General features: G+C 58.3%; 1 protein-coding gene across 13 annotated transcripts; it reads right to left on the bottom strand.

Annotated features, from left to right (window-relative positions):
- Nucleotides 1–460: 460 nt before the first annotated feature.
- Nucleotides 461–20,020, bottom strand: LOC111927550 (uncharacterized). 13 transcript variants are annotated; one of them, XM_086878290.1, is made up of 33 exons: nucleotides 19,424–20,020; nucleotides 16,254–16,361; nucleotides 14,649–14,804; nucleotides 13,855–13,986; nucleotides 13,544–13,735; nucleotides 13,379–13,462; nucleotides 13,144–13,262; nucleotides 12,875–12,989; nucleotides 12,525–12,611; nucleotides 12,097–12,212; nucleotides 11,775–11,919; nucleotides 11,455–11,560; nucleotides 11,254–11,336; nucleotides 10,958–11,086; nucleotides 10,751–10,882; nucleotides 10,235–10,491; nucleotides 9,994–10,117; nucleotides 9,635–9,829; nucleotides 9,186–9,341; nucleotides 8,499–8,719; nucleotides 8,006–8,183; nucleotides 7,544–7,690; nucleotides 6,922–7,317; nucleotides 6,477–6,596; nucleotides 3,867–5,363; nucleotides 3,389–3,469; nucleotides 3,085–3,171; nucleotides 2,866–2,957; nucleotides 2,576–2,661; nucleotides 1,929–1,995; nucleotides 1,639–1,802; nucleotides 1,221–1,355; nucleotides 461–1,013 (listed from the first exon to the last, which is right to left on the bottom strand). In XM_086878290.1, exons 1-33 carry the CDS (start codon nucleotides 19,850–19,852, stop codon nucleotides 778–780), a joined length of 6,372 nt encoding a protein of 2,123 aa, XP_086734416.1. In that variant the 5' UTR covers nucleotides 19,853–20,020; the 3' UTR covers nucleotides 461–777. The 13 variants fall into 13 exon arrangements, with proteins under 13 accessions (XP_086734416.1, XP_086734405.1, XP_086734408.1 ...); XM_086878279.1 differs by having other exon boundaries at nucleotides 11,254–11,332; nucleotides 11,454–11,560; nucleotides 19,424–19,994; XM_086878282.1 differs by having other exon boundaries at nucleotides 10,958–11,083; nucleotides 11,254–11,332; nucleotides 11,454–11,560; nucleotides 19,424–19,994.
- Nucleotides 20,021–20,154: the final 134 nt, after the last annotated feature.

Here is a 20,154-nt window from a genome sequence, read left to right as displayed (position 1 = left end):
AACTGGCATGGTCTGGTGAAGTTACTGCAAAAATATCTGGGCTGCAGGAATGGGGGTCTAGCCACACACCCCTGCCCCCATCTGTGTCATGCAGCACTCACCTGCTGTGACCCAGGCTAGCAGCAACCATGTGAAAGAGCAAGGCTGGGCAGAGCTATGCATGCAGGACTGTTTACTCTGTAGGTAGTGACTTCCCTGCTAAGCTCCCAGGGCAGGGAAAAGGGGCCCAGATAGCTTGTGGGATTAGCCGGGCTGAGTGCAGGCAGAGAGGAAGTGCAGGACAAAGCATCCTTGTAAAAGGCAAAATGGCTCAGGCTTCCCCCCAAGCAGGACTGAACCTCACTTGCAGGGCCCTCCTCATCTCAAGCTGCCCTTACTCCTCAGCCAGGACCACCTTGCAAAGAGCTCCTTTCCACCTGTGCCAACAGGTGCTGCAGGACAAAAAAGCTCCCACACTAAGTGTCTATTCATGTTTTAATAAAAACCATCATCCACCACCCTCAGTTTGTGCTGTGTGTCATTAGGATGCCTGGGGAGCCAGCAGCACCCAGGGATAGCACTGGACAGGGGGGATGCTCAGTGCCAGGCTGAGGCTGGGGACTGCAGTGGCTGGAGCACAGGGCAGCCCTGGGGCTGGCTGAAGCAGAGCCAGGCACATCCTCTTGCCCCTGGGGAGGCAGTGAGCCATGAACTGGTGCTGTGAGTAGAGACCATGCCAGAATGGTCAAAGAGGAGGATAAGAGTCTGGTTAGGGCATTTTATCCCTTTGTCTGGGGTTCACTCTTTCTTCCCAAAGAACTTCTTGAAGACAGATTTGTTCCTGGTGCGAGGGGGGCTGGTGGTCTTCTCCCTTCGTGTGTCCCGAAGGCTCCCTGTTTGGGCCACAAAGGAGTGACAGCGTGCTCGGGGCACGGCTGACACCTGCTCCCCTATGTACAGTGTGACAGAATAACTGCTCCCGGCCTCCGCTGGCTCCTTGTGCACTGTCAGTGGGGTGATCTTCTGGTAGGTGGCTGCAAGAAGGAGCAGTCAGTGCAAGGGGAAGGGTGCCAGCAGGTCCTGGCAGCCCTCTAGAACCCTCCCCAAATGGGGGCTGCAGCCAAGGGCACAGGTATGTAGGACAGGTGCATGCTAGAGCAGCATCCTATCTGTCCTCGGCTGTGTGTGGGAACAGAGGCAGTGGTGCCACCCCCTGGCGGTGACAGCTATCAGGACTATACCTGAGGTGAAGGAGTAGGACCTCCTCTTGCTGGCCACCAGCCCGCAGTTGTCTTCTGGGCGGATGTTGTCCCACAGCCCGGGGGACACTCTGGGTGACCTCTGCTGCTCCTCGTGCCCAATCCCCTGAGCATTCTCTGAAGCAGAATGGAGACATGTCACAAGACAAGACTGTCACAGGACACCCTTGTGTCAGCCCCAAAGAGAAGAGGGAAATATATGACTATCTCAGTATCCTAGGAAGTGAAGTAAATGTTCTTTTCCCCAAGTCCCAGCACCTGGGACTCCTAGCCTGGATACCACCAAGTTCAAGGCTGACAGAGAGCCATCAGCCTCCCACAGCTGTCTCACATGTACCTCTCTCTGGGCTGGGGAGAGAAGCTGGGGGACAGTGGCAACCCAGACAGACAGGAAAGTCACCTGCTGCTGCCACAGTCCCATCAACTGGGCCATCCTGGCTGCCCAGAGGCCGCTGCAGTACTGTGCTTGCACAGGGTAATACCACAGTCTCCTGGCTCTTGGTGGTCATGACCTGATGATGTCCCTGGAGGTGGGAGATCCCAAGGCTGGAGACCTTGCTGAAACTGAAAATAGCAGAGATTTAGCAAACCAGACTGGCCCACCAATGTCCTGCTGGAGCAGCAGTCACTGGCAAATGTGGGAGAGAGTCGTAATAGGTCAGTTCAGCTGGCCCTCTCCTGGCTACTTACCTGCCAGTACCACCAATGCCCTCGACACGCTGTGCTGCTGCCTGGAAGTAATCCACTTTGGGGTAACCTGGGGGCACAACAAACATCCTGCTGGATGTTGGATGCTGGCAGAGCACAGGACTGTGACATGACTGCACAGGACTTGTCCCTGTTCCAAGTGCCCATGCTGTATGGCTGGCTCCTCTAACCTCCTCTAGTGCCTGCTCTTGGTCCTGACAACCAGCCTAGGATTTCATAGCAGGGCTTGAACCTCTCAGGTATGGGTACAGCAACAGGAAAACCTCAGTATTACAGGTCTCCTTGCCTCAAGGGCAAGCAAGACATTTCCAGGCCCAGAGGATATGGAGGAATACCAAGGCACAATTATAATTTTCCTGACACAGGCTTTTTGCTGCCGAGGCACCTCTGACGTCAATTGTGCTATTCCTGATTTATAGCTGTGTATGTGGTGTGAAAACAAAGCCTCCAAATCCTGCCTGGCAGAGAACTGTTGTTCCCAAGGCAGGCTAGGAGGATGCATAAATCAGAGTAAAATGTTGTGCTGCTTCTCTTCTGACCCCCCATGTATCAAAGGGCTCAGCAGAGGCTGAGCAAATATGGTAACCACATAGAGCTGGGCCTCTGCTCTGCCTGCAAGGACTGCTCACCTGAGTTTTGCTGCAGCTTTGAGACCCATTCATTCATGAGGGGCTGGGTGGGGGCCCTCAGGAGGTATTCAGAGCCATCCTGCAGCCTGAAGGGAGAGGGGAAGAACAGTGATGTAGGGTGCAGATATGACAACCCCCACCAGACCAGAAAAGAAGAGAAGGAGGTAAGAAAGAAAGGAAATCCTCATCTAAGCATTGAGCTGGTCCTGCCTGGTGGTGTTGGTATGTGTCTGCCCCAGCAGGCACACACTGGGGAGGGCTGTGGTTACTGCCCTGGACTGGGGACTCACTGAAGCCTGAAGCAGTTGGTCTTCTTGGTGTACTCGGCATCTGGAGTGCAGACTGCCCCAGAGAGGTTCAAGGGAAGGGCCACCACAGAGCTCTGCAGCACAAAGGAAAGCAAGAGCAACAGTGGGGTTGGATGGCTCTGTCTTCCCTGGCCGTGGGGCCCAGAGCCATCACCCTGCTGCCAGCCCTCTCCCATGTCACCCCAATCTCCCTCACCGCACCTTGAGGCTGTCTCTGCGGTCCTGGTAGAAACACAGTGTCTGCCTCATCAACACAGCATGGAAGAGGCCCCAGGCCCGGCAGCTGGCCTGTGGGACACAAGCAGGGGACAGCTGTGATACCAACAGCTTTGGAAGAAAACAGATGGTCTCATGCCACTCAAAATGAAGCCCAGCCCCTCTGAGGCCCTTCCAGAATGGCCAGCAGCACTGCCATGGTGGTTCCAGGAACATCCCTGGCTTTCCTCCATCCCCTGCTGTGTCCCAGCACCCCTGTCCCAAAGGAGCCCCACAGCCATGTCTGTACCTTTCTCCCTCCTGTTTGCAATATGTGCTTCCTTTCCAGTGTCCCCTCCATCATCTGAAACTCCATTTTACCAGGAAGGACCTGCAAAGGCACAGAGGGTGAGCAAAAACTTCTCTGGGGCTGGTGGTGCCAGCTTAGCATCCATGCACATGAGGTCTATATGACCTGTCCCTGGTGAGCAATGCCAAAGTGGCAGTGGGATGACAATGAGGAACAACTTTCTCACCCGGGCAGGGGCTGGGGCTGTGTGTCAACTTTAGGGGTGAAGTGCCACCTTGCTGAGGCTATGGGTTGGTGGGTGGGTGTGTGCTGCAAGGACCCCAAATACCACACCTGGCCCTTCTCCACCAGTTGAAGGGGCCACTGGATTCAGGAAGTCCCCAAATATTTGCTGGAGTGGGTAACCCAGCTGCTGCCTTGGGTGTTCCCTAGCCCCTTATCTGACCCTGAAGGAGAGCCCCTGGCCTGTGGATCTCACCTTGCTGCTCTCTCTCTCCTCTTGCCCGTGCCGCCGCTGACCCCAGGTGCTGAAGTTATCCAAGGGGGCTGCAGACACCAGTTCCTCCACGTGGGGGGAATCCCTGTTGGGACTGCCACTGCCACTGTGCACCACCCCGGGGCTCTTCTCTCCCGATGGGCTGTGGAGCAGCTGGGCAATGGTGGGGAGGGTGAATTTGGCCACTAGCACATTGTTGGCTGATGAGAGGATAAGGGGCCCGCCAGCAGTAGTGCTCAGGCTGGGCAAGCTGCCTTCCCTGCTGCCTGTCCGATGGCTGGCACAGCTGCCTCTAGGTGGGCTCTGTGCCCGTCGCTCGTGTGCACCATCCCAGATGGCCTGCAGCTCCTCCTCCTCTTCCTCAAACTGCCTGTGGGCAGGGTGGCAAACTTCCTTAGTGCCCAGTGCAGGGCTCTGGGGCTGTGGAGACCCCAGTGCCCACTCAAAGATAGAGAGCTGGGTGGGGGCAGCAGGGGAAGCTGGGGACCTTCTGGGCTGGCTGTTGCTGGCTGGCTGGTGTTTGCAGGCAGGGCTAGGGATGGCTCCAGTCCTGCCTGGGATGCTGGCAGGAGATGATCCAAGCTCTAGCCAAGCGGCTCTGTGAAGCCTGGCCCTGCCAGTGGCAGTGGGGCTGTTGTCCTGGCCAAAGTGGGTGGCCAGCTCATCCCCCATACTGACAAAGGATGGCTGGCTCGGCCTCAAGTCCAAAAGGTCTTTACTGGTGCTGCTGGGGTGCTGCAGGTTCCCGTGTTCCTCAGCACAGCGTGCCCTTTGCTGGCTGTAGCTGGGGTCGAAGCTCACCTCCTCGAACAACGTTCCTCCCTCACTCTTGGTGGACATCCCCAGCCTCTTGCTGGGCCCCTGGGGACTGTGCCCATCTTCCTGCCATCCAACTCTGTATGTGCCTATGGGTTTCCAAGGCCTCACCCCTTGATCCTGCCTCTGCTCCTGCCTCTCTGCCTCCTGCTGCTGTGCTGCAGCCCCTCGGTGGCACCCCAGGACCACTGCATCCCGTGGCAGCTCCAGGCTGAGCACAGAGCCCAGGGAAACACGAGGGCATGTGATTTTTGGGTTAGGGAGGCAAGGGTTCTGAGGGGCTGCCTCGCACTCAGCATCAATGTCCTGCACCAGTGGGTTCCTGACATAGAGGAGCAGCTCCCCAAGCTGAGGTCCAGCAGCAGCTGTCCCTGGCCTCCCCTTCCTCCAGCCACACTTCTGAGGCCACGTGTTGCTGGGGCCATGGCATTCCTCCAGTGTGGGCTGCAGGGAGCTGTCGCCCATGATGCCCTGGAGAGTCAGCAGCCGGGCCTGCTCTGCTCTGGCCTGCTCCCGCCGCTGCAAGCTGTTGAAGAGACAGCCAGCCCCGGCCTTAGGCAGGGTGTGGGAGACAGCTGGCATCCCACCGCTGGATGCTGGAGGGCGGCGGACGACAACAGGTGTCCACTTTGTGGCACAGGTTTTCCTGGCCTCCACCTGCACCTGAGGAAACAGAGAAGGAGAGAGGTGTCATCCCCATCGCTGGAGCTTCCATCATCCTGTAACAACTACCCCCTTTCCATGCTGCATCTGGGAAAGCAGGGAGCTGCAAGGGCCAGCAGACAAAAATGCTCGCCAGGAGCACATGCAGTGCTGGGAGTGACAGAGCTTCACCTCAGTCCCCTGAGGGCTGCTCCCACACTGGTGCAGGCAGGGTAGAGACAGACAAGGGAATCTGCCCATGATGGAGTCCCCCAGGTGTGGTACAGCTGGGGCTGACTCTGCCATACAGCTTTTCCCTGGCATTGCTGACCTCCAAGCCATCACTTTTGGGTGGCTACTGAGTCACTGTTGTCCCTGCCCGCCAGCCCTGTATGCTCCAGGCAGTAAAGCAATGAATGCAAGGGTAGGGATTGAGTCCAGACCCTTCCCCTCCTGTTCCTTGCAGACCCTCTCCTGGGTTTCCACAGCTGCAAGAGTCTGCAGGAGCTGGAGCAGTGTCCCCCTGTATCCATTAGGCTGGATGGTGTCCATGACCAAAACCCTCTTGGCAGCCCAGCAGCCCCTCACCCTGCCTCATTGCCCTCCAGCCTCACTGCCCTCCTGCACTCTCCCTTGGGCTACTGAGCCTGGCTGTCCTTGGGGCTCCTCACACACAGACCTTTTTGTACAGGCTTTGGAGCAATGAACAGATCTGAGCCCCAACAAATTCCCAGACTCCCAACCCCAGGGTTACAAGCCAAGCAGTCTGCAGTGAGACCCCCATCCCTGCAAAATGTGCACCTCAAACAGCCCCAACCACCCTTGTACCCCTTCAGCTGGCTACACAAGTAACTGCTGACACCCCCCAGCAATAGACTCTTCGCTAGCCATACCTCCTCTCATGGTCACTGAAACTACTTGAATGGGGAGCCAAACTGCAGCAAGCCCTGCCTGAGCCCCCTCCTCACATATCCCAGAACCCACACGCTGGACCCCACAGCACCAGAAGGGTTTTTCCTCTCTCAACGGACCACTGCCAAGAGGGCACAATGGCATGGCAGGGATGGTTGGTGGCAGGCAGGTTCACGCCATGCAGCCACTATGCCCAGCATGCAGCCTTCCCCAGGACATTACCTCTTCCACCAGCTGGCGAGGTGGCTTTCTTTTTCGCTTTAAGCTACCCCAAGTGTTTCCTAAAAGCCCCTGGCAACGCTTCCAAAAGGTTTTACAGCCTGAGTGTTTAGTGGTGAGGAGCTGAGCAAGGGGAGAGAAAGAGACACACAGAGAGGACAGAGTGGGCAAGGAGCTGCAGCAGGAGAGCACAGGCAAAGTGGGCGGCGCAAGCCAGCCTTAGTCCTAAGGCATCACGTGGCATCAGCATGGCCGAAGGCCCCTCTCCTGAGACTGACACAGTCCCAGCAGCCCACTTAGAAATGGCCTAGAGGGGTCTCAGCTCAGGGGTTACCCTGCAGCCCTTGCAGCCTCCCAGTCTGCATGGGGCACAGCTCCAGAGAGATGCCCTGGCTGTGTGGCCGCTCGCCCATGGTTCTGCCAGAGCCTCCCACAATCCACCCCATACCGTTGGCAGTGCCTCCTCCCCTGGCCTCTCACTGCTGGCCAGCGGCTGTGCCTTCTTCTCGCCCTTCTTGCCAATGCTGAGGATGAGGTTGACTGTCCCCCCGAGACCACAGGGGACCCGTGGTGGCAGCAGCAGCATGGAGGTCTCAGCAGGATCCGAGGTGGCAGCCTCCTTGGGGGGTTCCACATCATGGGGTGTTTCGCTGCTGGACTCCCCAGGGCTCTGCTCCACTCCTGATGGGGCATCTGAGAGGGGTGATGAGGGTGGGGAGATGGCTGTTTTCTCTGGAAACTTTGGCTCTAATCTTTGCACAGGCTTGAGGAGGGAGCAGAGCATGAACTTCCCTGGGCTGTGGATGCTTTCCAGGTGGGGTGAAGCATGTGAGGCATGCTGCTCCTGGGGAGCAAGGCAAGAGAGGGAACATGAAGGAAGGGCTGCTGGAGCCAGGAATTTTCTTGGGACAGCCTTCCCTTTGCCCTGCCTGAACCCCAGAGACTCCCAGAGGTATGGGCACACATCCCTCCCCTACTTCTGCACCACCCATTCCATCCAGCGCCTCTGCTACCCTCAGCCTCCAGGCTGATCACACTCCCTGACCATCTCAGCATGGCTGAGTACTTACTTGATCAGTGGGGGATGTGCTTGAGAGGCTCTCCAGGTCCCTCCTGTCCTCCTGTCTGCTCCCCAGATCCTGCTGATGCTTCTGTGCTCGCCAGCGCACCAGCACCCAGCCCAGCATGCTCTGCAGCTCTTCCAAGCGCTCCTTTATCTGAGAGGAGGAGAGATGCTGGGCAGCTTGCAAGGACTCCTGGCCCAGGGACACTGTCCCTACCAGGATATCTCAAAAAGAGCAGTTGGGAGGTTTTTGGGAGTGGGATACAGTGACAGTCACATCAGCTCAGATCTCAGGATCCAGTGGATTAAACTTCCTCCTGCCCTGAGCAGCCCCAGGGTTGTGTATCTGTCCCCATCCCACTTACTGGGGCTCTGCACCCACACCTTGCTCTTTCTTTCATGGTCTGTCCCCAGAGGACTTCAGGGAGTGCTGAGAATTTCCCCCCGACCCTGTTTCCCCTGTCCTTACTGTTGCACTCAGGTAGTGCTCCTCAGACACCAGCTGCTGCCCTGCTGCTGCTAGTGCCTCAAACTCCTTGAGTTTCTCTTCAATTCTCCTCTCCAGTTCCTCACATGGAGTCTCTGGGAGACTGGAGCTGCTTGGGCTTTCAGAGAAGATCTGAGCCCGTGTGTCCTCTGTCCAGGAGCTGTGAGCACGTGAAAGACAGGCTGAGGAATGACCCAACCCTTTTTTCAGCCCTGCAGGCCCCAGGGAAGTTATTCCCATGCTCAGGGATAGCTGGAAGCAGCTCAGTGGGGTTGTGGCAAGGCTGTTGTGGCAGGACAAGATATTGCAGGGCTGCCTCACAGCAGACAGCTGTGGTGCAACCCTGCATTCCAGGCTCACCATGGTCACGCCTAGCTGCAGCTTCAGCACTGCCCACATACCTGCCAATGCCTTGTTCTCACCAGCTCCCACTCAACCACCACAGAAGCAACCCCATAAGCTCACTACCACTTACATCATGGCTAGATAATCCTTGAAGAAGTGCCGGAGCTGGCTGGCCTGCTGCACACGGAGCCGAGTCTCCCGCAGCAGCTCTCGCAGCCCTGCCCAGGCCCACAGAGTCTCCTGCAGCTCCTGGCTGATGGGGCACTGCTGAGCAGGGCACAGCTCTTGCAAGTGGGCAGCCGCCCTCTCCAGCTCCTCCAGCTGCCCTTGCAGGGTCTGTGACACTGCATGCTAAAGATCACAAGGCAGGAAATGTTCGAGATGCATCCAACCCTTCTGAACCCAGGCTGGACTCCCCTATATTCTGGGATGCAGAGGCAGAGGAGAGGATGCTGGTACATGGGCTGCAAAGAGTGGGCAGAGATAACCTCTGTGGGGACGACAGGAAGAGCACAGAACTGCCTGGCTTCCCTGCCCTGTGTGCATGAGTTGCTTCCCCGCCAGTGGGAAGATGAGTGAGGTGCTGGCAGGTGGGTGCTGGCACATGGGAGCTGACGCAGGCTCTGTCCCCTTGCCTGGCCCATGCTATCAGAGGGGAGCAGAGCAGGCAGGTCTCACCTCCACTGGAAAATTCCAGCCTGCCCTGCCACAGTGTGCCAAGGCTAACAACACCTGGGCCCCTGGAGGGGGAACAGTGCCTCATTGGGACAGCCCCAGCCAGCCGGATAACCTCCCTGGCAGTGCTCCTCTGACTCACCTCCATCTCCTGCTGGCAGTTTAGCAAGCCCTGCAGCTCTTGCAGGTCCTTCTCACTCTTCACCGTGGTGAAGCCATTCTCTGCTAGGGCAATGTCTTGAGATAGTGCCTCGGCTCTGCACTGAAGTGCCTCCAGCTGTGGGGATACCTTTGCCACCTGAATGGACAGGAGGGAACACAGAGGAAGATTAACCCTGGGGTGGAGGCTCCTGTGCTACCACCTGCCACACAGCCTCAGCCCACCCCAGCCACGCAGCTGCAAAAGGGCAGGTGCCAGCCATGGGAGAGACAAGGATACCAGCCTCGCACAGAGTGATGCCCATGAATCCAAATAGCCTTGTGTCCCACTGAGGACAGCTGAAGTGCATGCCCTGTCCCAATTAGCTAGCATGTCCAGCTGCAGATGAGCCACCCAGTTGCATCCTCAGGCCCCCTGCCTCCATTCCCTACCAGACGCTCCAGGTTCTCCGTCTCCGCTGCCACCTCCATGACCCGCTCCCGCTCTTTTGCCACGTCATTCAGCATCTCCACTGCCTCTTGCAGCTCTCCCAAGGGGCGACTCATGTCTTCACTGCTTGGAGATGTCTCAGCCTGGGCTGAGAGCAGGGGAAAACACCCCTTCGAACTGCAGTGCCCACTTCCTGGCTGAAGCCAGCAGAAACACCAGACATGAGAGATGGGGAGTGACACCTCAGGCAGCTGGGCTAGAAGGGAGCACCCCATAGGGTCCCCTTGCCAACCACAGGTCAGCCCTTGGTCCAGTCCCAGGTGCTGTATGATCCCAGGGGATGCCTGGCCACACTGCTTACCACTGCAGATCCCTGCTGGCTCTGTGCCTCCTCCTCTTGCAGGTCCTGCAGGAATTCAGACAGCACAAGGGAGTCCTGCAGATCTGCTGCCCGGTGCCGCAGGGTTGCCTGCACCTGTGCCAACCTGTGGGGAGAGGTGCTCATCAGAGGTGCTGGCAGCTTCTGCACCTCCTCAGGGACAGCATCCTCCTCCCCACGCAACCTGGGGACAAGAGAAGAGGCACCTTCCTCCAGGACTCACTTCTCCTCCACCATCCTCACTTTCCTCTGCATCTTCCTTGCTCCCTCATGCTCAGAGGGCGACTCGCCTGCTGCTTCTTCCCGCAGTGCCTGCAGTTTGAGGCCACACAGCAGGAGCTGCTTCTCCAGCTGGCTCATTTCTTCCAGGTCCTGGCGCAGCTCCGCCGGGCTTCTCATGGTGGCTGGTTCCACGAGCGACCCAGCCACGGCTTGCAGCCACTGCTCAGTCTGGTCCAGCTCCCCCACCAGCCTCAGTGCCTTCAGGGAGAGCAGGGAAACTATCAGCCTGGCTCTGAGCCACTCAGAGGAGGCAGGAGCCATGCTGGCATCCCACTAGGGGTACGTGGGGCGCAGGCAGCACAGTGAGAGAAGTGTGCCATCTGCAAAGCCAACTAGAGATATGGGTGCCAGTGTTGCAGCTCCAGGCCCCACAGGTGCCAGCCTCACTTGGTGATCCCCAGAAAGCTGCTACAATTGGAGTACACCCTGTGCCCACCCTAGCCCTGACTCTACGTGCCTTATCGATTTCTTGCAGCACTACACCATTCTCCTGGTGCTTCTTCTGCAGGTCCTCCCACAATTCCCCCAGCTCCTGCAGCATGGCCTCCACCTGAGGGCTCCTGGGAGGCCTCCCTCGTGCTGGCCCCTCCTGGGAGGCAGAGAGGGCAGTTAGGATGGGCTCCACCTGGTGTCCTCCTGCCACCTCACATCCAAGCAGGCTCACCAGGAGCATAGCCCTGGCACTGGAGCTGGGGGCCAGGGGCTCCTGCTGCATCCGTGCTGCCTCCAGGCTCACCACTGGACATGGGGGCACTCCCACACGTACACTCTCCTTGTATGGGGACAGAGTCTGCTGAGGAGCAGGAGATATGCTGAGTTAGACACACACCAGAGCAGGTGTGTGTGCACAAACATACAAGCCCACAAGCAGCAGGAGGGGGTCAGGGAAGTGAGTCTTTCCCCAACACCGACTCCTCTTGGATGGGCAGGGAGAAAAGGGGACTCTTGGGGAGACATTACCACATTCACCACCTGGCAGACATCCTGCACTTGGGTTTCCAGCTGCCGCATGCCCCAATCAGCCTCTGCCTCTCTCCTCCTCCAGCAGTGAGAAGAGAGGGACAGTTAGGAATACAAGGTTCCCCCTTGCACAGGGGAACCCCATCCCTGTCCCCTCTGACTCTGTCCCGCTCCCACAGCCACCTCCCCAAAGCTGGTACCTATTGTTGTCCCCTCCATGAGGGGGCTGTCCCACTGCTGGGGAGCCAGGGTTGCTCTCCTCTCCTTTCTTGTGCTCTGCTATCTTCTCCAGCACATCTTTTGGTACCTGTGACACAAAGGTTCCCATTCTTCCTTGGCCAGCACAGAGCATACACCTGCTTTGCCCAGGGCCTGGCACTTATCACATCCCCTAACTGGTGGGACCAAATCCAGAAGTGCTCATCTTGGATTCTGCTCAACACCTGAACCCTTTTCCCATAGGTTCCCTTGTCTTCTTGAAGCAGAGAAGCTGAAGATACCTGGAGGAAGACAGTGCTTACCGTGCTACTGAGTCCTCCTGTCCATTTGGCTGCTGCTTCCTTACCCACAGCCGCACGACTGACATCATCTCCTCGAGGCTCAACATTTGGAGCTGCAGCTTTGCCTCCTGGGGAACTGCTTGCCTGTGCTGGAGCCTTCCCTGTCCTGGGAAAGGAAGGCAAGGAAAGCCCAGGGGAGCAGAGGGTGAAGAGAGACCTTGAGTGGAGCTGGTGCCCTAGAGACAGTCTGCTAGGGGCTAACCCAGGTCTTTCCCAAGCCTCTGGCTCCAGTGTTGGGAGGTCAGGGTTGGGACCCTGGTACTCCTGCCCAGCTATGCTCTACCTTAGTGCTTGCTGGAGCTGCACCCAGCTCTCCTTTACATCTCGGTGCTTTGAGGTGACTTGGGCTGCCAGGCTGGGCTGCAAGTTTAGGAGCTGGGACACTGTCACATCCAGCATCTGGAGAAGAGAGAGCAGCTGGGAAGTGATGGAGACAGGGTTCATGAGGGATGAACCACCATGGTCATGGGGAGGGTGTGTGATGATAAGCAGCCATCTGGGGGCAGAAGAGGCATTGAGTGCCTATCGAATCCTTGGCTGCCCTCAGGGAGACTCCCCCATCCATCACACAGCTTCAGCCACCCACACACCTGTGGGGTGCCCACAGCGCCCACAGCACTGCTCGTGGCAGAGTTGGCCTGGGAAGGCTCACGAACCCCCTCTGTCAGGATGCTCCCCAGGGCTCAGAGGACGAGGCAGTCTTGAACTCACCATCACCTGGCTGGCTATGTCCCTGACATCCCGATCCTGGCATGGCTTGCTCTCCCCTGGCTTCCCTGTACTGCAGATGCTGCTCTGCTGTAAGAAGAGGCCACAGTCAGCAGTGGGAGGAGGACAGGGCTCTGCTCCCAGCTCCAGCAGAAAGAAACAGTGCAAAGCTGCACTTGCCAACCTGGCTCCCTTTCTCCATCCCCTGGTTCTCTCCCCAAACCCCAGGCTGAGAGTGCTGGGACCACAAGAGCCTCCACACAGGGGACAAGAGCAAGGTGCTGCCCACTGTTTCATTCAGGCCATGCAACAGCCCTGCATACCAGGGTGAACCTGGCTTCAGTGCCAGATACCTTTGCATGGATAGCCCCGAGCAGGATATCTGCTTGCTGGAGGAAGGAGGCCACCTCCAAGGCCAGTTGCAGAGCCTCGTGGTGCTCCTTCAGGGTCCCCTGCAGCCGCAGCCACCTGAGCAGGTGGAAGGGTAAAGGTGAATGGCAGTCCGTGCCTGTCTGGAGAGCTGCACAGAGCTAGGCCAGGAAGTCTGGGGGGTCCTGCTTCCCAGTCAATCAGCTCCTGGTGCCTGGCTCAGCCCGGCTCAGCCCGTGTGTCCTCCACTCACATTTTGTTGAGGTGCTTGCGCCGGGCTGAGATGTTTCTGCTCTCACTTTTGCTTTGTTTCTCCAGCTTCTGGGCCAGGCTGTTCAGCTCCTTATGCAGACTCTGGAACTGCTGCTCCTCCTGGCTCAAGCAGAGAGGAAAGACATCAGCATCCCTCCTCAGAGACCTGTGCCAAGCCCCAGCCTCAAGGTACTTGGGGTCCCTGACAGGCCGGCAGCTCCCTGGCAGCCTCTCACCTGCTTCAAGTCAAGGATGCGGCGGGTGAGCTGGATCTTGTCTGGGCTTTCCTGCAGGAGGGCTGCCAGAGAGGGCTTCTCCTCCTGGACCAGGCAAGGGTGTGAGAAGGTGGGGGGACAGCCAGGCTGTCCCCTTCCCCAAACCATACTTCCCATCCTCCAAACCTTGTGCTTGATCCACGCCTCCAGCCGCTCGGCTTTCCTGTTGAAGTCCTGCAGACTCCGCAGGCCCCCCAGGGCTTTGCTCTGGCTGGCAGCTGTCTGCTTCAGGAGCTGCCACTGGTCCTGCAGGGCCAGCAGCTGCCTCCGTACGGCCTCAGCACTGGGGCTTGCCCTCCACATCAGCTGCTCGCCCATCTGTGGGGCCAAGGGACCCAGTCAGCATTAGGGCTTCCCGGGGACTCTCTGCTGCAGAGAACCCAGGAGCACTAGTGCTGTGGGTAACAGGAACCATGCCACGCCCTCCCTGGCCTCACCTGATTGAGCTTTATCAGTGTGTTCTCAAAATCCTTCATGTCCCGCTGTAAGGTCTGAGCAACCTCCTCCCAGTCCTGGAGGTCACAGCCATCCTTCAGGTCCCACAGCTTACCTCGCACCCAGCTCTCTGCCTGCAACATACCATGTGGCTGGGGGCCTCCACCAGAGCCTCAAGGACATGTTTTTTTGGACCCAAGCCCAAACCTTTCTGAAGCTGTGACAGGGACTGGAGTGCACCCTTTCAGTTGACAACCCATTTGCTCTGGGAATCAACAGGCCAGCACAGGCACTTAGGACAGCATCTGTGGCAAGTGGGCTCACTTCTTTCCAGCATCTGCCTCAGCCCAGCAGGAGAAGCCGGGCTTGTCCAAGCAGACCAGTCTGCACAGAACATCCCTGCACTCTGCTCGCTGCACCCTGCTCCCCAGCTCAAACACCCATGCATTCTTCCCACCATGGCATGGAAGCAGCCCTCCCACCATCTCGGTTCCCACGCTGCTGGGGAGAGACAGGGTCTGGGAGGAGGAGGAGGAGGAGAACGGGGGACGGGAGGAGCATGCGCACAGGGAGAGGAAGCAGGGCCCTGGTGTGGGCTGACCCCCTCTCCCTGGGGCTGACAGCCAGAGAGAGGCAGCCAAACATGATCTCATGCCACAACCATGGCCTCACTCAGGCTGGGAGTTCAGCCCTCACTACTGCACACCCCACCCCACAGCCCACATGTAAGGCTGCCGGTGGCCCTCCATCCCGCTTCCTGTGCAGCCCCTTGGGTGAGTGCCCCAGCTGGCCTTACCTGCAGCATCTCCCGGTTGAAGTGGGCCATCAGAGGACTCAGGTCAAGGAGAGGGGCTGCTCCCACACTGCTTCGCCCACTGCATCTTGGTGCTGCAGCAGACTCCTTGCCCTTAGGGCTCTCTTTCTGGGGTGATGACACTGGGGATCCTGCCAGCTAGGGGGAGCAGAGGCAGGGTGTCAGTGTGCTGCCCCAGGAAGCTCTCCTCAACACCTCCCAGGAGCATTTCAGAAACCCAAATGAAGTAGGTCAGCATGCCTTATTCTTGATTCCACTCCTTCACTGACATATTTGGGGTTATCCTTCAGGGCACTGAGGTACCACCTTCCCTCTACCAAGGCCACTCTGGTGGCTTTTGCAATGTCAGCAATGGGTTGCTGGGCTGTCCCTCAGGTAAGTCACTCCCTGGGTCATTCCAGGCTGTTGGGATGGCACCCAGCACCTGGACTGGTCCCAGCACCCACACTGGAGATGGAATGCTTGCTGCCTCTTCAGCCTGAGGCAGCGCATCCCTGGGAGGAGCATTCATGTCTGTAACATCTGTTTGGTGTCACACAGGGAGATGCTACCAGGGCATGGGATGGGATGGCCATGGGGTAGGTTCCTGGTAAGCCCCACTACTCTTTTGGTGGCACCCAAGACCCCCCATCCCTGGTGAGTGGTTGGAGGGGGCAGAGAACACAGCATCTCCCTTGGGATTTGGCCTTGTGGGCAGCCGATGCTGACAAAACTCTCTGTCAGGGTTCCAGCTCTGCCAGGGGTGACAGCAAAGGTCAGCCAATGAAAGTGCTGGCCCTTCTCCAAACTCAGCCCTGGGCCCTGCTGCACGCAGCCCAGGGAACAGTACCATCACTTGGGCACCTCCCACCCCTCTGCCCAGGGATGGGGATCTGACTGCATACTAGCTGGTGGCAAACAGGAAACTAAGGATTTTCAGGAGGAACCCAAAGGTGCAGGGCTTGCTGCCTCCTGTCAGCAGGCAGAAATTGCTCCTGGGGACAGCCCAGGACAGCCCTTCCTCCTTGAGAGGGCAGGGTGCGAGCTGCCCCACGGGGTCTTAGCTACCCCCGAGCCCATCAGGGAGAAGCCTGAAGCCTGTGGAGCAGTGGGGCTCAGGCAACTGTTTCAGGCTCTGTAAGCACTCTGGCATGTGCTGCCCTGCTGACAGCACTGGACTCACTTTCCAATGCCTGTTCTACTTAACCACAAGAACTACAGAAATTCTCTGGGTTTTTTTTTTATTTTGTTTTGTTTTTGGTTTTTCTGGGGGTGTTGTTTTTGTTTTTGGGGTTTTTTGGGGTTGTTTTGTTTTGTTTTGTTTCTAGCAACATAGATTCTCAGGCCCTCCTGTGACTCTGTGACCTTCAGTCACTTGACTCAGCCAGGGCTGGAGGAGCCCATAATCTGGTTCCCTTGGAAGCAATAAAACTTCTGGGTGCTGCCTGGGGAGCTGATTCCTTGCCCCATCATGCCCAGCTTGTTCCTGCACTCACTGAAAGAGGCAAGGCTCCATCCACACCTGGGCACACCACCAGCTACCAGCCGCATTGCTCAGCTCCAAGCTGCACGTCATGCCCCCTTAATGTTGAGAGCAGGGGGACATACCGCATAGAAGGGAGAACATCTGTCCATCGGAGAGCAGTGAACACTGGCCTGAACACTCCCGGGCTTCTGCTGTTGGTCCTCTGTATCCACATCCTTCCTGAGGAAGACCTAGAGGCAGGAAGGCACAGCTGTCGGCCTGGTAGTGCTTAACTGTCCGGATGGCCAAGGGGACAGAGGAGCATTCACCCACCTCCCCCTGCCCTAAGCCAGAGGCTCTGCTGGCAGTACCAAACGCTGCTTGGCTGTGCTCCTGCCCATTCCTCCTTATGTATCTAGGCCAGGCTCCTCCCGAACAGCATCCACAGCTCCCACCATGTGTTTAGCAAGTGGCAAGAACTCCTAAGCCCACTTTGCTCAGTGCCTTTTCCATTTTAGCTCCAAGTAACCCCAGCACCCTTTTCTCTCCTTGAATTGACTCCAAAGCCAGCAGAAACCCATTTAGTGATCACCACTGGTCCCTGGTCATCTAAGGATGTTCAGAGTGAGACTCCCCTGCCCTATTCCAGGACAGTAAGGCACAGGCATGAGGGCACAGGATGGCACTAAATCCAACATCATGAACTTGAATCCTCTCAGCTGCTGATCCCTGATCTCAGCCTAGCTGGGAGACAAGTTAAGGGGGCAGCTGGCTTGCAGGGAAGAGCTTCCAAAGGACAGGGGTGAGGGTAGAAGCAGGAGAGGCAGAAGGAAGGAAGTCCAGGAACTGCAGCCAGGCACAGAGAGGATGTCCAGGATGAACTCCACATTACCTTATCCTCAGTGCAGCACAGCCCTAGGAGGAGACGTGTGTGGGTTTGTTTGGATCATGCCCAAGGGCATAAAGCTTCATCCTCTACAGATGGATCTTTTCTTGGGATGTTGGATATAACAGGCTAATTTAGGGACCTCCTTCCACTTCCTTCCTGGGGCCACCTTGTTGTCTCTGTAACAGCCATCCAAGCAGGCACAGGGCAACAGAAACAGGGTGGTGGACAATGTGTGCTGCCCTGACAATCCCTCCTCTGAGACTGCCACAAATGAGATGTCGGATCAGCCAGAGCCAGTATACTGCTGCTCGGGCTGCTCCAGACTGAGGACACTGTCCAAGGGAAACAAACCTAGGCAAATCAGAACACCCTCCCTGCACAGAACATGGCTTCCCACCATCTGTCCAGGACTGAAGAAGAGTCCTGACATGAATGGCAGCCCCCACCATAGAGCTGCTGCCACCGAAAAGGCTCAGAGCCCTACAAACAGCCCAACAGCTCTATAACCCTTTCCAAGGGCCTGAAAAGCTTGGCCCTTTGCTGCAGAGAACAGACCACTGCCACAGGCCACAGCATCCCATCCCAAGCAGGAAGAACAGTCAGGGTACAAGGCTGAATCACAGACCAGCAGGCACAGTGAGAACTCATTAGGATGGTATCAGAAGGGGAAGGCACCCCCTTGCCTGACCACGGGGCTGAGAGATTTGGATGCATATCTAGGGAATGATAGGGAGCTAAATGTGAAGTGCCTGTGAGGCATAAGACCCTAGAAAGTTCTTGCAGTAATGTCTCACACTGGCCCCCAGAGCTCAGCCGTGGGAGACAACCCGGCAGGTGACACGGGAGCTTTATTTAAAGTCCCTGTCTCACGATCCGTCAGCCACAGGAAAACAGGGCTGCCAGCACAACGATGACTTCATCCTTCCCGCAGAGCTGCTCCACCGGGACTACCCTCCCTCCTCGGTCCCTCTGGCTGGAGCTGGGTCCTTGATCCGGGAAAACAAAAAACTCTCAGAAACCGAAGTCTGTGAGAACGAGCTGTGCCTGCCTCAGCATCCATGAGGTGCTGTGCTAAATGCTCCCCAGCAGGACCCCAGGCTTCACGACACGAGCAAAGCCACACGTGAAATGAGTGCAGCAGCCTCAGGTGCCGCTTCTGATAACACTTCTTTCCCCTTCTAAAAGCAAAATTAATACGGCACATATGCTTGCCGCATTCCCATAGAATAGGCACCAGTGACTTCCCACTAACAAGATGAGCAGGGCCAGACCCTCCTAGGCAGCATTGTGCTCACCCCGGAGGAGCCCCTCATTCCTACAGGACAGGAGTGAAGGGCAAATCTCAGGGCTGTGGGGCACGTTTGGGAAAGCACTACCGTGCTCTGTGTGGGAGATAGTGTCCCTCCTCTCCTCCAGCTGCCATCCCACATGTTTTCCCCTGCCTCTCAACTCCCTCTTTCTCTCCCAAAGCTCCATCTTGCAGCCTGCCCACCTCTTTCAGCTCCACACGCTCATGCTGGACAGGGAGGAGGGGCCGATCCTGGCAGTCTCCCGGGAGTCCCACACCACCGTGCCCAGCCCTACCTTATATGAAAGAGGGGAGCCCTCATGCCGATGTCCTTTGGGCTGCGCAGACTCCGGCCGCTCAGCGAAGCTTGCGTGCCGGAGGAAGCGGCACCTCTTGCGAGGCTGTGCCTGGCCTTTATTGGCAATGAAGATGAGAGTTTTGGCAGTGGGCTGCGCGGATCTCCCTAGCACTGTCTTGCCGGGAAACCAGCTGTTGCAGGTCAGGGTTAAATCCCGAGGGGCTCCTGCCTGCTCTTGCCAGAAACTGCGACGTCTCCGAGATGCCTTCCGCCCCATCCCACCCACAGAGGGGGTCTCCCTGGCTCTGGCACTGTTGAATTCATACATCCGCGCCTGCTAGCGCTCAGACTTGGAGAGCAGGGTGCCGAGAGTCCTGGGTCCTGATCCTAGCCTTGTCCCAGCTTTGCCTGGCTGTGTGGCCCATCATGAGTCACTTCCCTTCTCCCAGCCTCCGTTTCCCCTCTGGTAAACGAGAGAGTAGGTTCCCAGCTCCCCGCACTCAACTGCATCATCACAGGCATCTCGAAAGCTAAGATCCCCATAGCCAGGCTCTGGGGCAGGGCTTTTCCGGCTCATCCCAGCCCCGGAGAGAGCTCATCTCCGCTCACCCGCAGACTTCCTGCCCTCCAGCCTGATGAGACAGAGCGTGGGGAGCGCATAGGAGGAAAACCAACTACCCCAGGAGCCCTGCAACGACTGCTACCTGGACGGCATGGGGATAAGGCAACAGGGATGGGCGCAGCCTCCCCAGCACCTATCCGTCCCTTGACAGCGAGGAAAGGGAAACTGCAGGAAGGACGGGGCGACAGCAGGGCACAGGGTAGCGGGATCGCATACCTTGAACTGAGCTTTCCCTGTCCTGCTGTTGTTGTTGTTGTGGTTTCTCTCGTCGCCGGCGCGGGCAGGGTCCCCAGGTCCCCCTGCCTCTCCCGTGCCAGCGTCCCCGTACCAATTGGACAGCGTGATCTTCTTAATGGAACGGGCTAGCGAGCTGCGGTTCAGCCGGTCCTCGTCGGTGGCCCCGTCCTCACCGGGGCTGGGGTTGCGGGGCTGCCCCGCGGGGGCGGCGGGGCCGGCCCGGGCGTGGGCCAGGTAGAGGGAGATGCGCTCGTTGATGCTGCGACGGAGGCCGCGGTGGCTGTCCAGCGCGGAGGCGAGGGCGATGCCGGGGCAGGCGTCTCCGGGGAAGTCCGCGGCACACTTAGGCAGCGAGAGCCTGGTGCTGATGGTGAAGGGTTGCATCTTCCTCGCCGTGCTGCCCGACATCCTCGCCCTCCCCGCTGCCCGCTGCGGGCAGCGGGGGTTTCGGTCCGGGCACCGTGGGGAGAAGCAGCAGTGTGGGGCCCCCACCGCTTGGGAGAGCGGGTGATGAAGATCGCCCGTGCAGCGCCGGCTCCTTCCCCGGGGCGGGCGGGGGCGCTCAGCCGCGGGGCGGCTCCGCGCCGGGGGGCAGCGGGGCGGGGGGCGGCCCAGCAACCATGACCGGAGCGGCGAGACGCGGGCGGCCGTCCGGCCTCGGCTGCCTGGGCGGGCCCTCCGCCCCCGCCGGGCGCGTCCCCTCCCCTGCC

Source organism: Cyanistes caeruleus, chromosome 2, assembly GCF_971803275.1.
Source record: "Cyanistes caeruleus chromosome 2, bCyaCae1.hap1.1, whole genome shotgun sequence".
Lineage (NCBI taxonomy): Eukaryota > Metazoa > Chordata > Aves > Passeriformes > Paridae > Cyanistes > Cyanistes caeruleus.
The sequence above is the reverse complement of the archived record's forward strand: the minus strand, read 5'-3'. Positions and strand labels throughout refer to the sequence as shown.

Excerpts from the sequence above, each read along its gene's own strand:
- LOC111927550 (XM_086878290.1), bottom strand. The coding sequence starts at position 19,852 with ATGTCGGGCAGCACGGCGAGGAAGATGCAACCCTTCACCATCAGCACC. Across the intron at positions 7,318-7,543 it reads GCACATCCCCCACTGATCAA|GAGCAGCATGCCTCACATGC; the intron begins GTAAGTACTCAG and ends CTTGCTCCCCAG. Across the intron at positions 6,597-6,921 it reads GGGAGGAGGCACTGCCAACG|CTCCTCACCACTAAACACTC; the intron begins GTATGGGGTGGA and ends CCCCTTGCTCAG.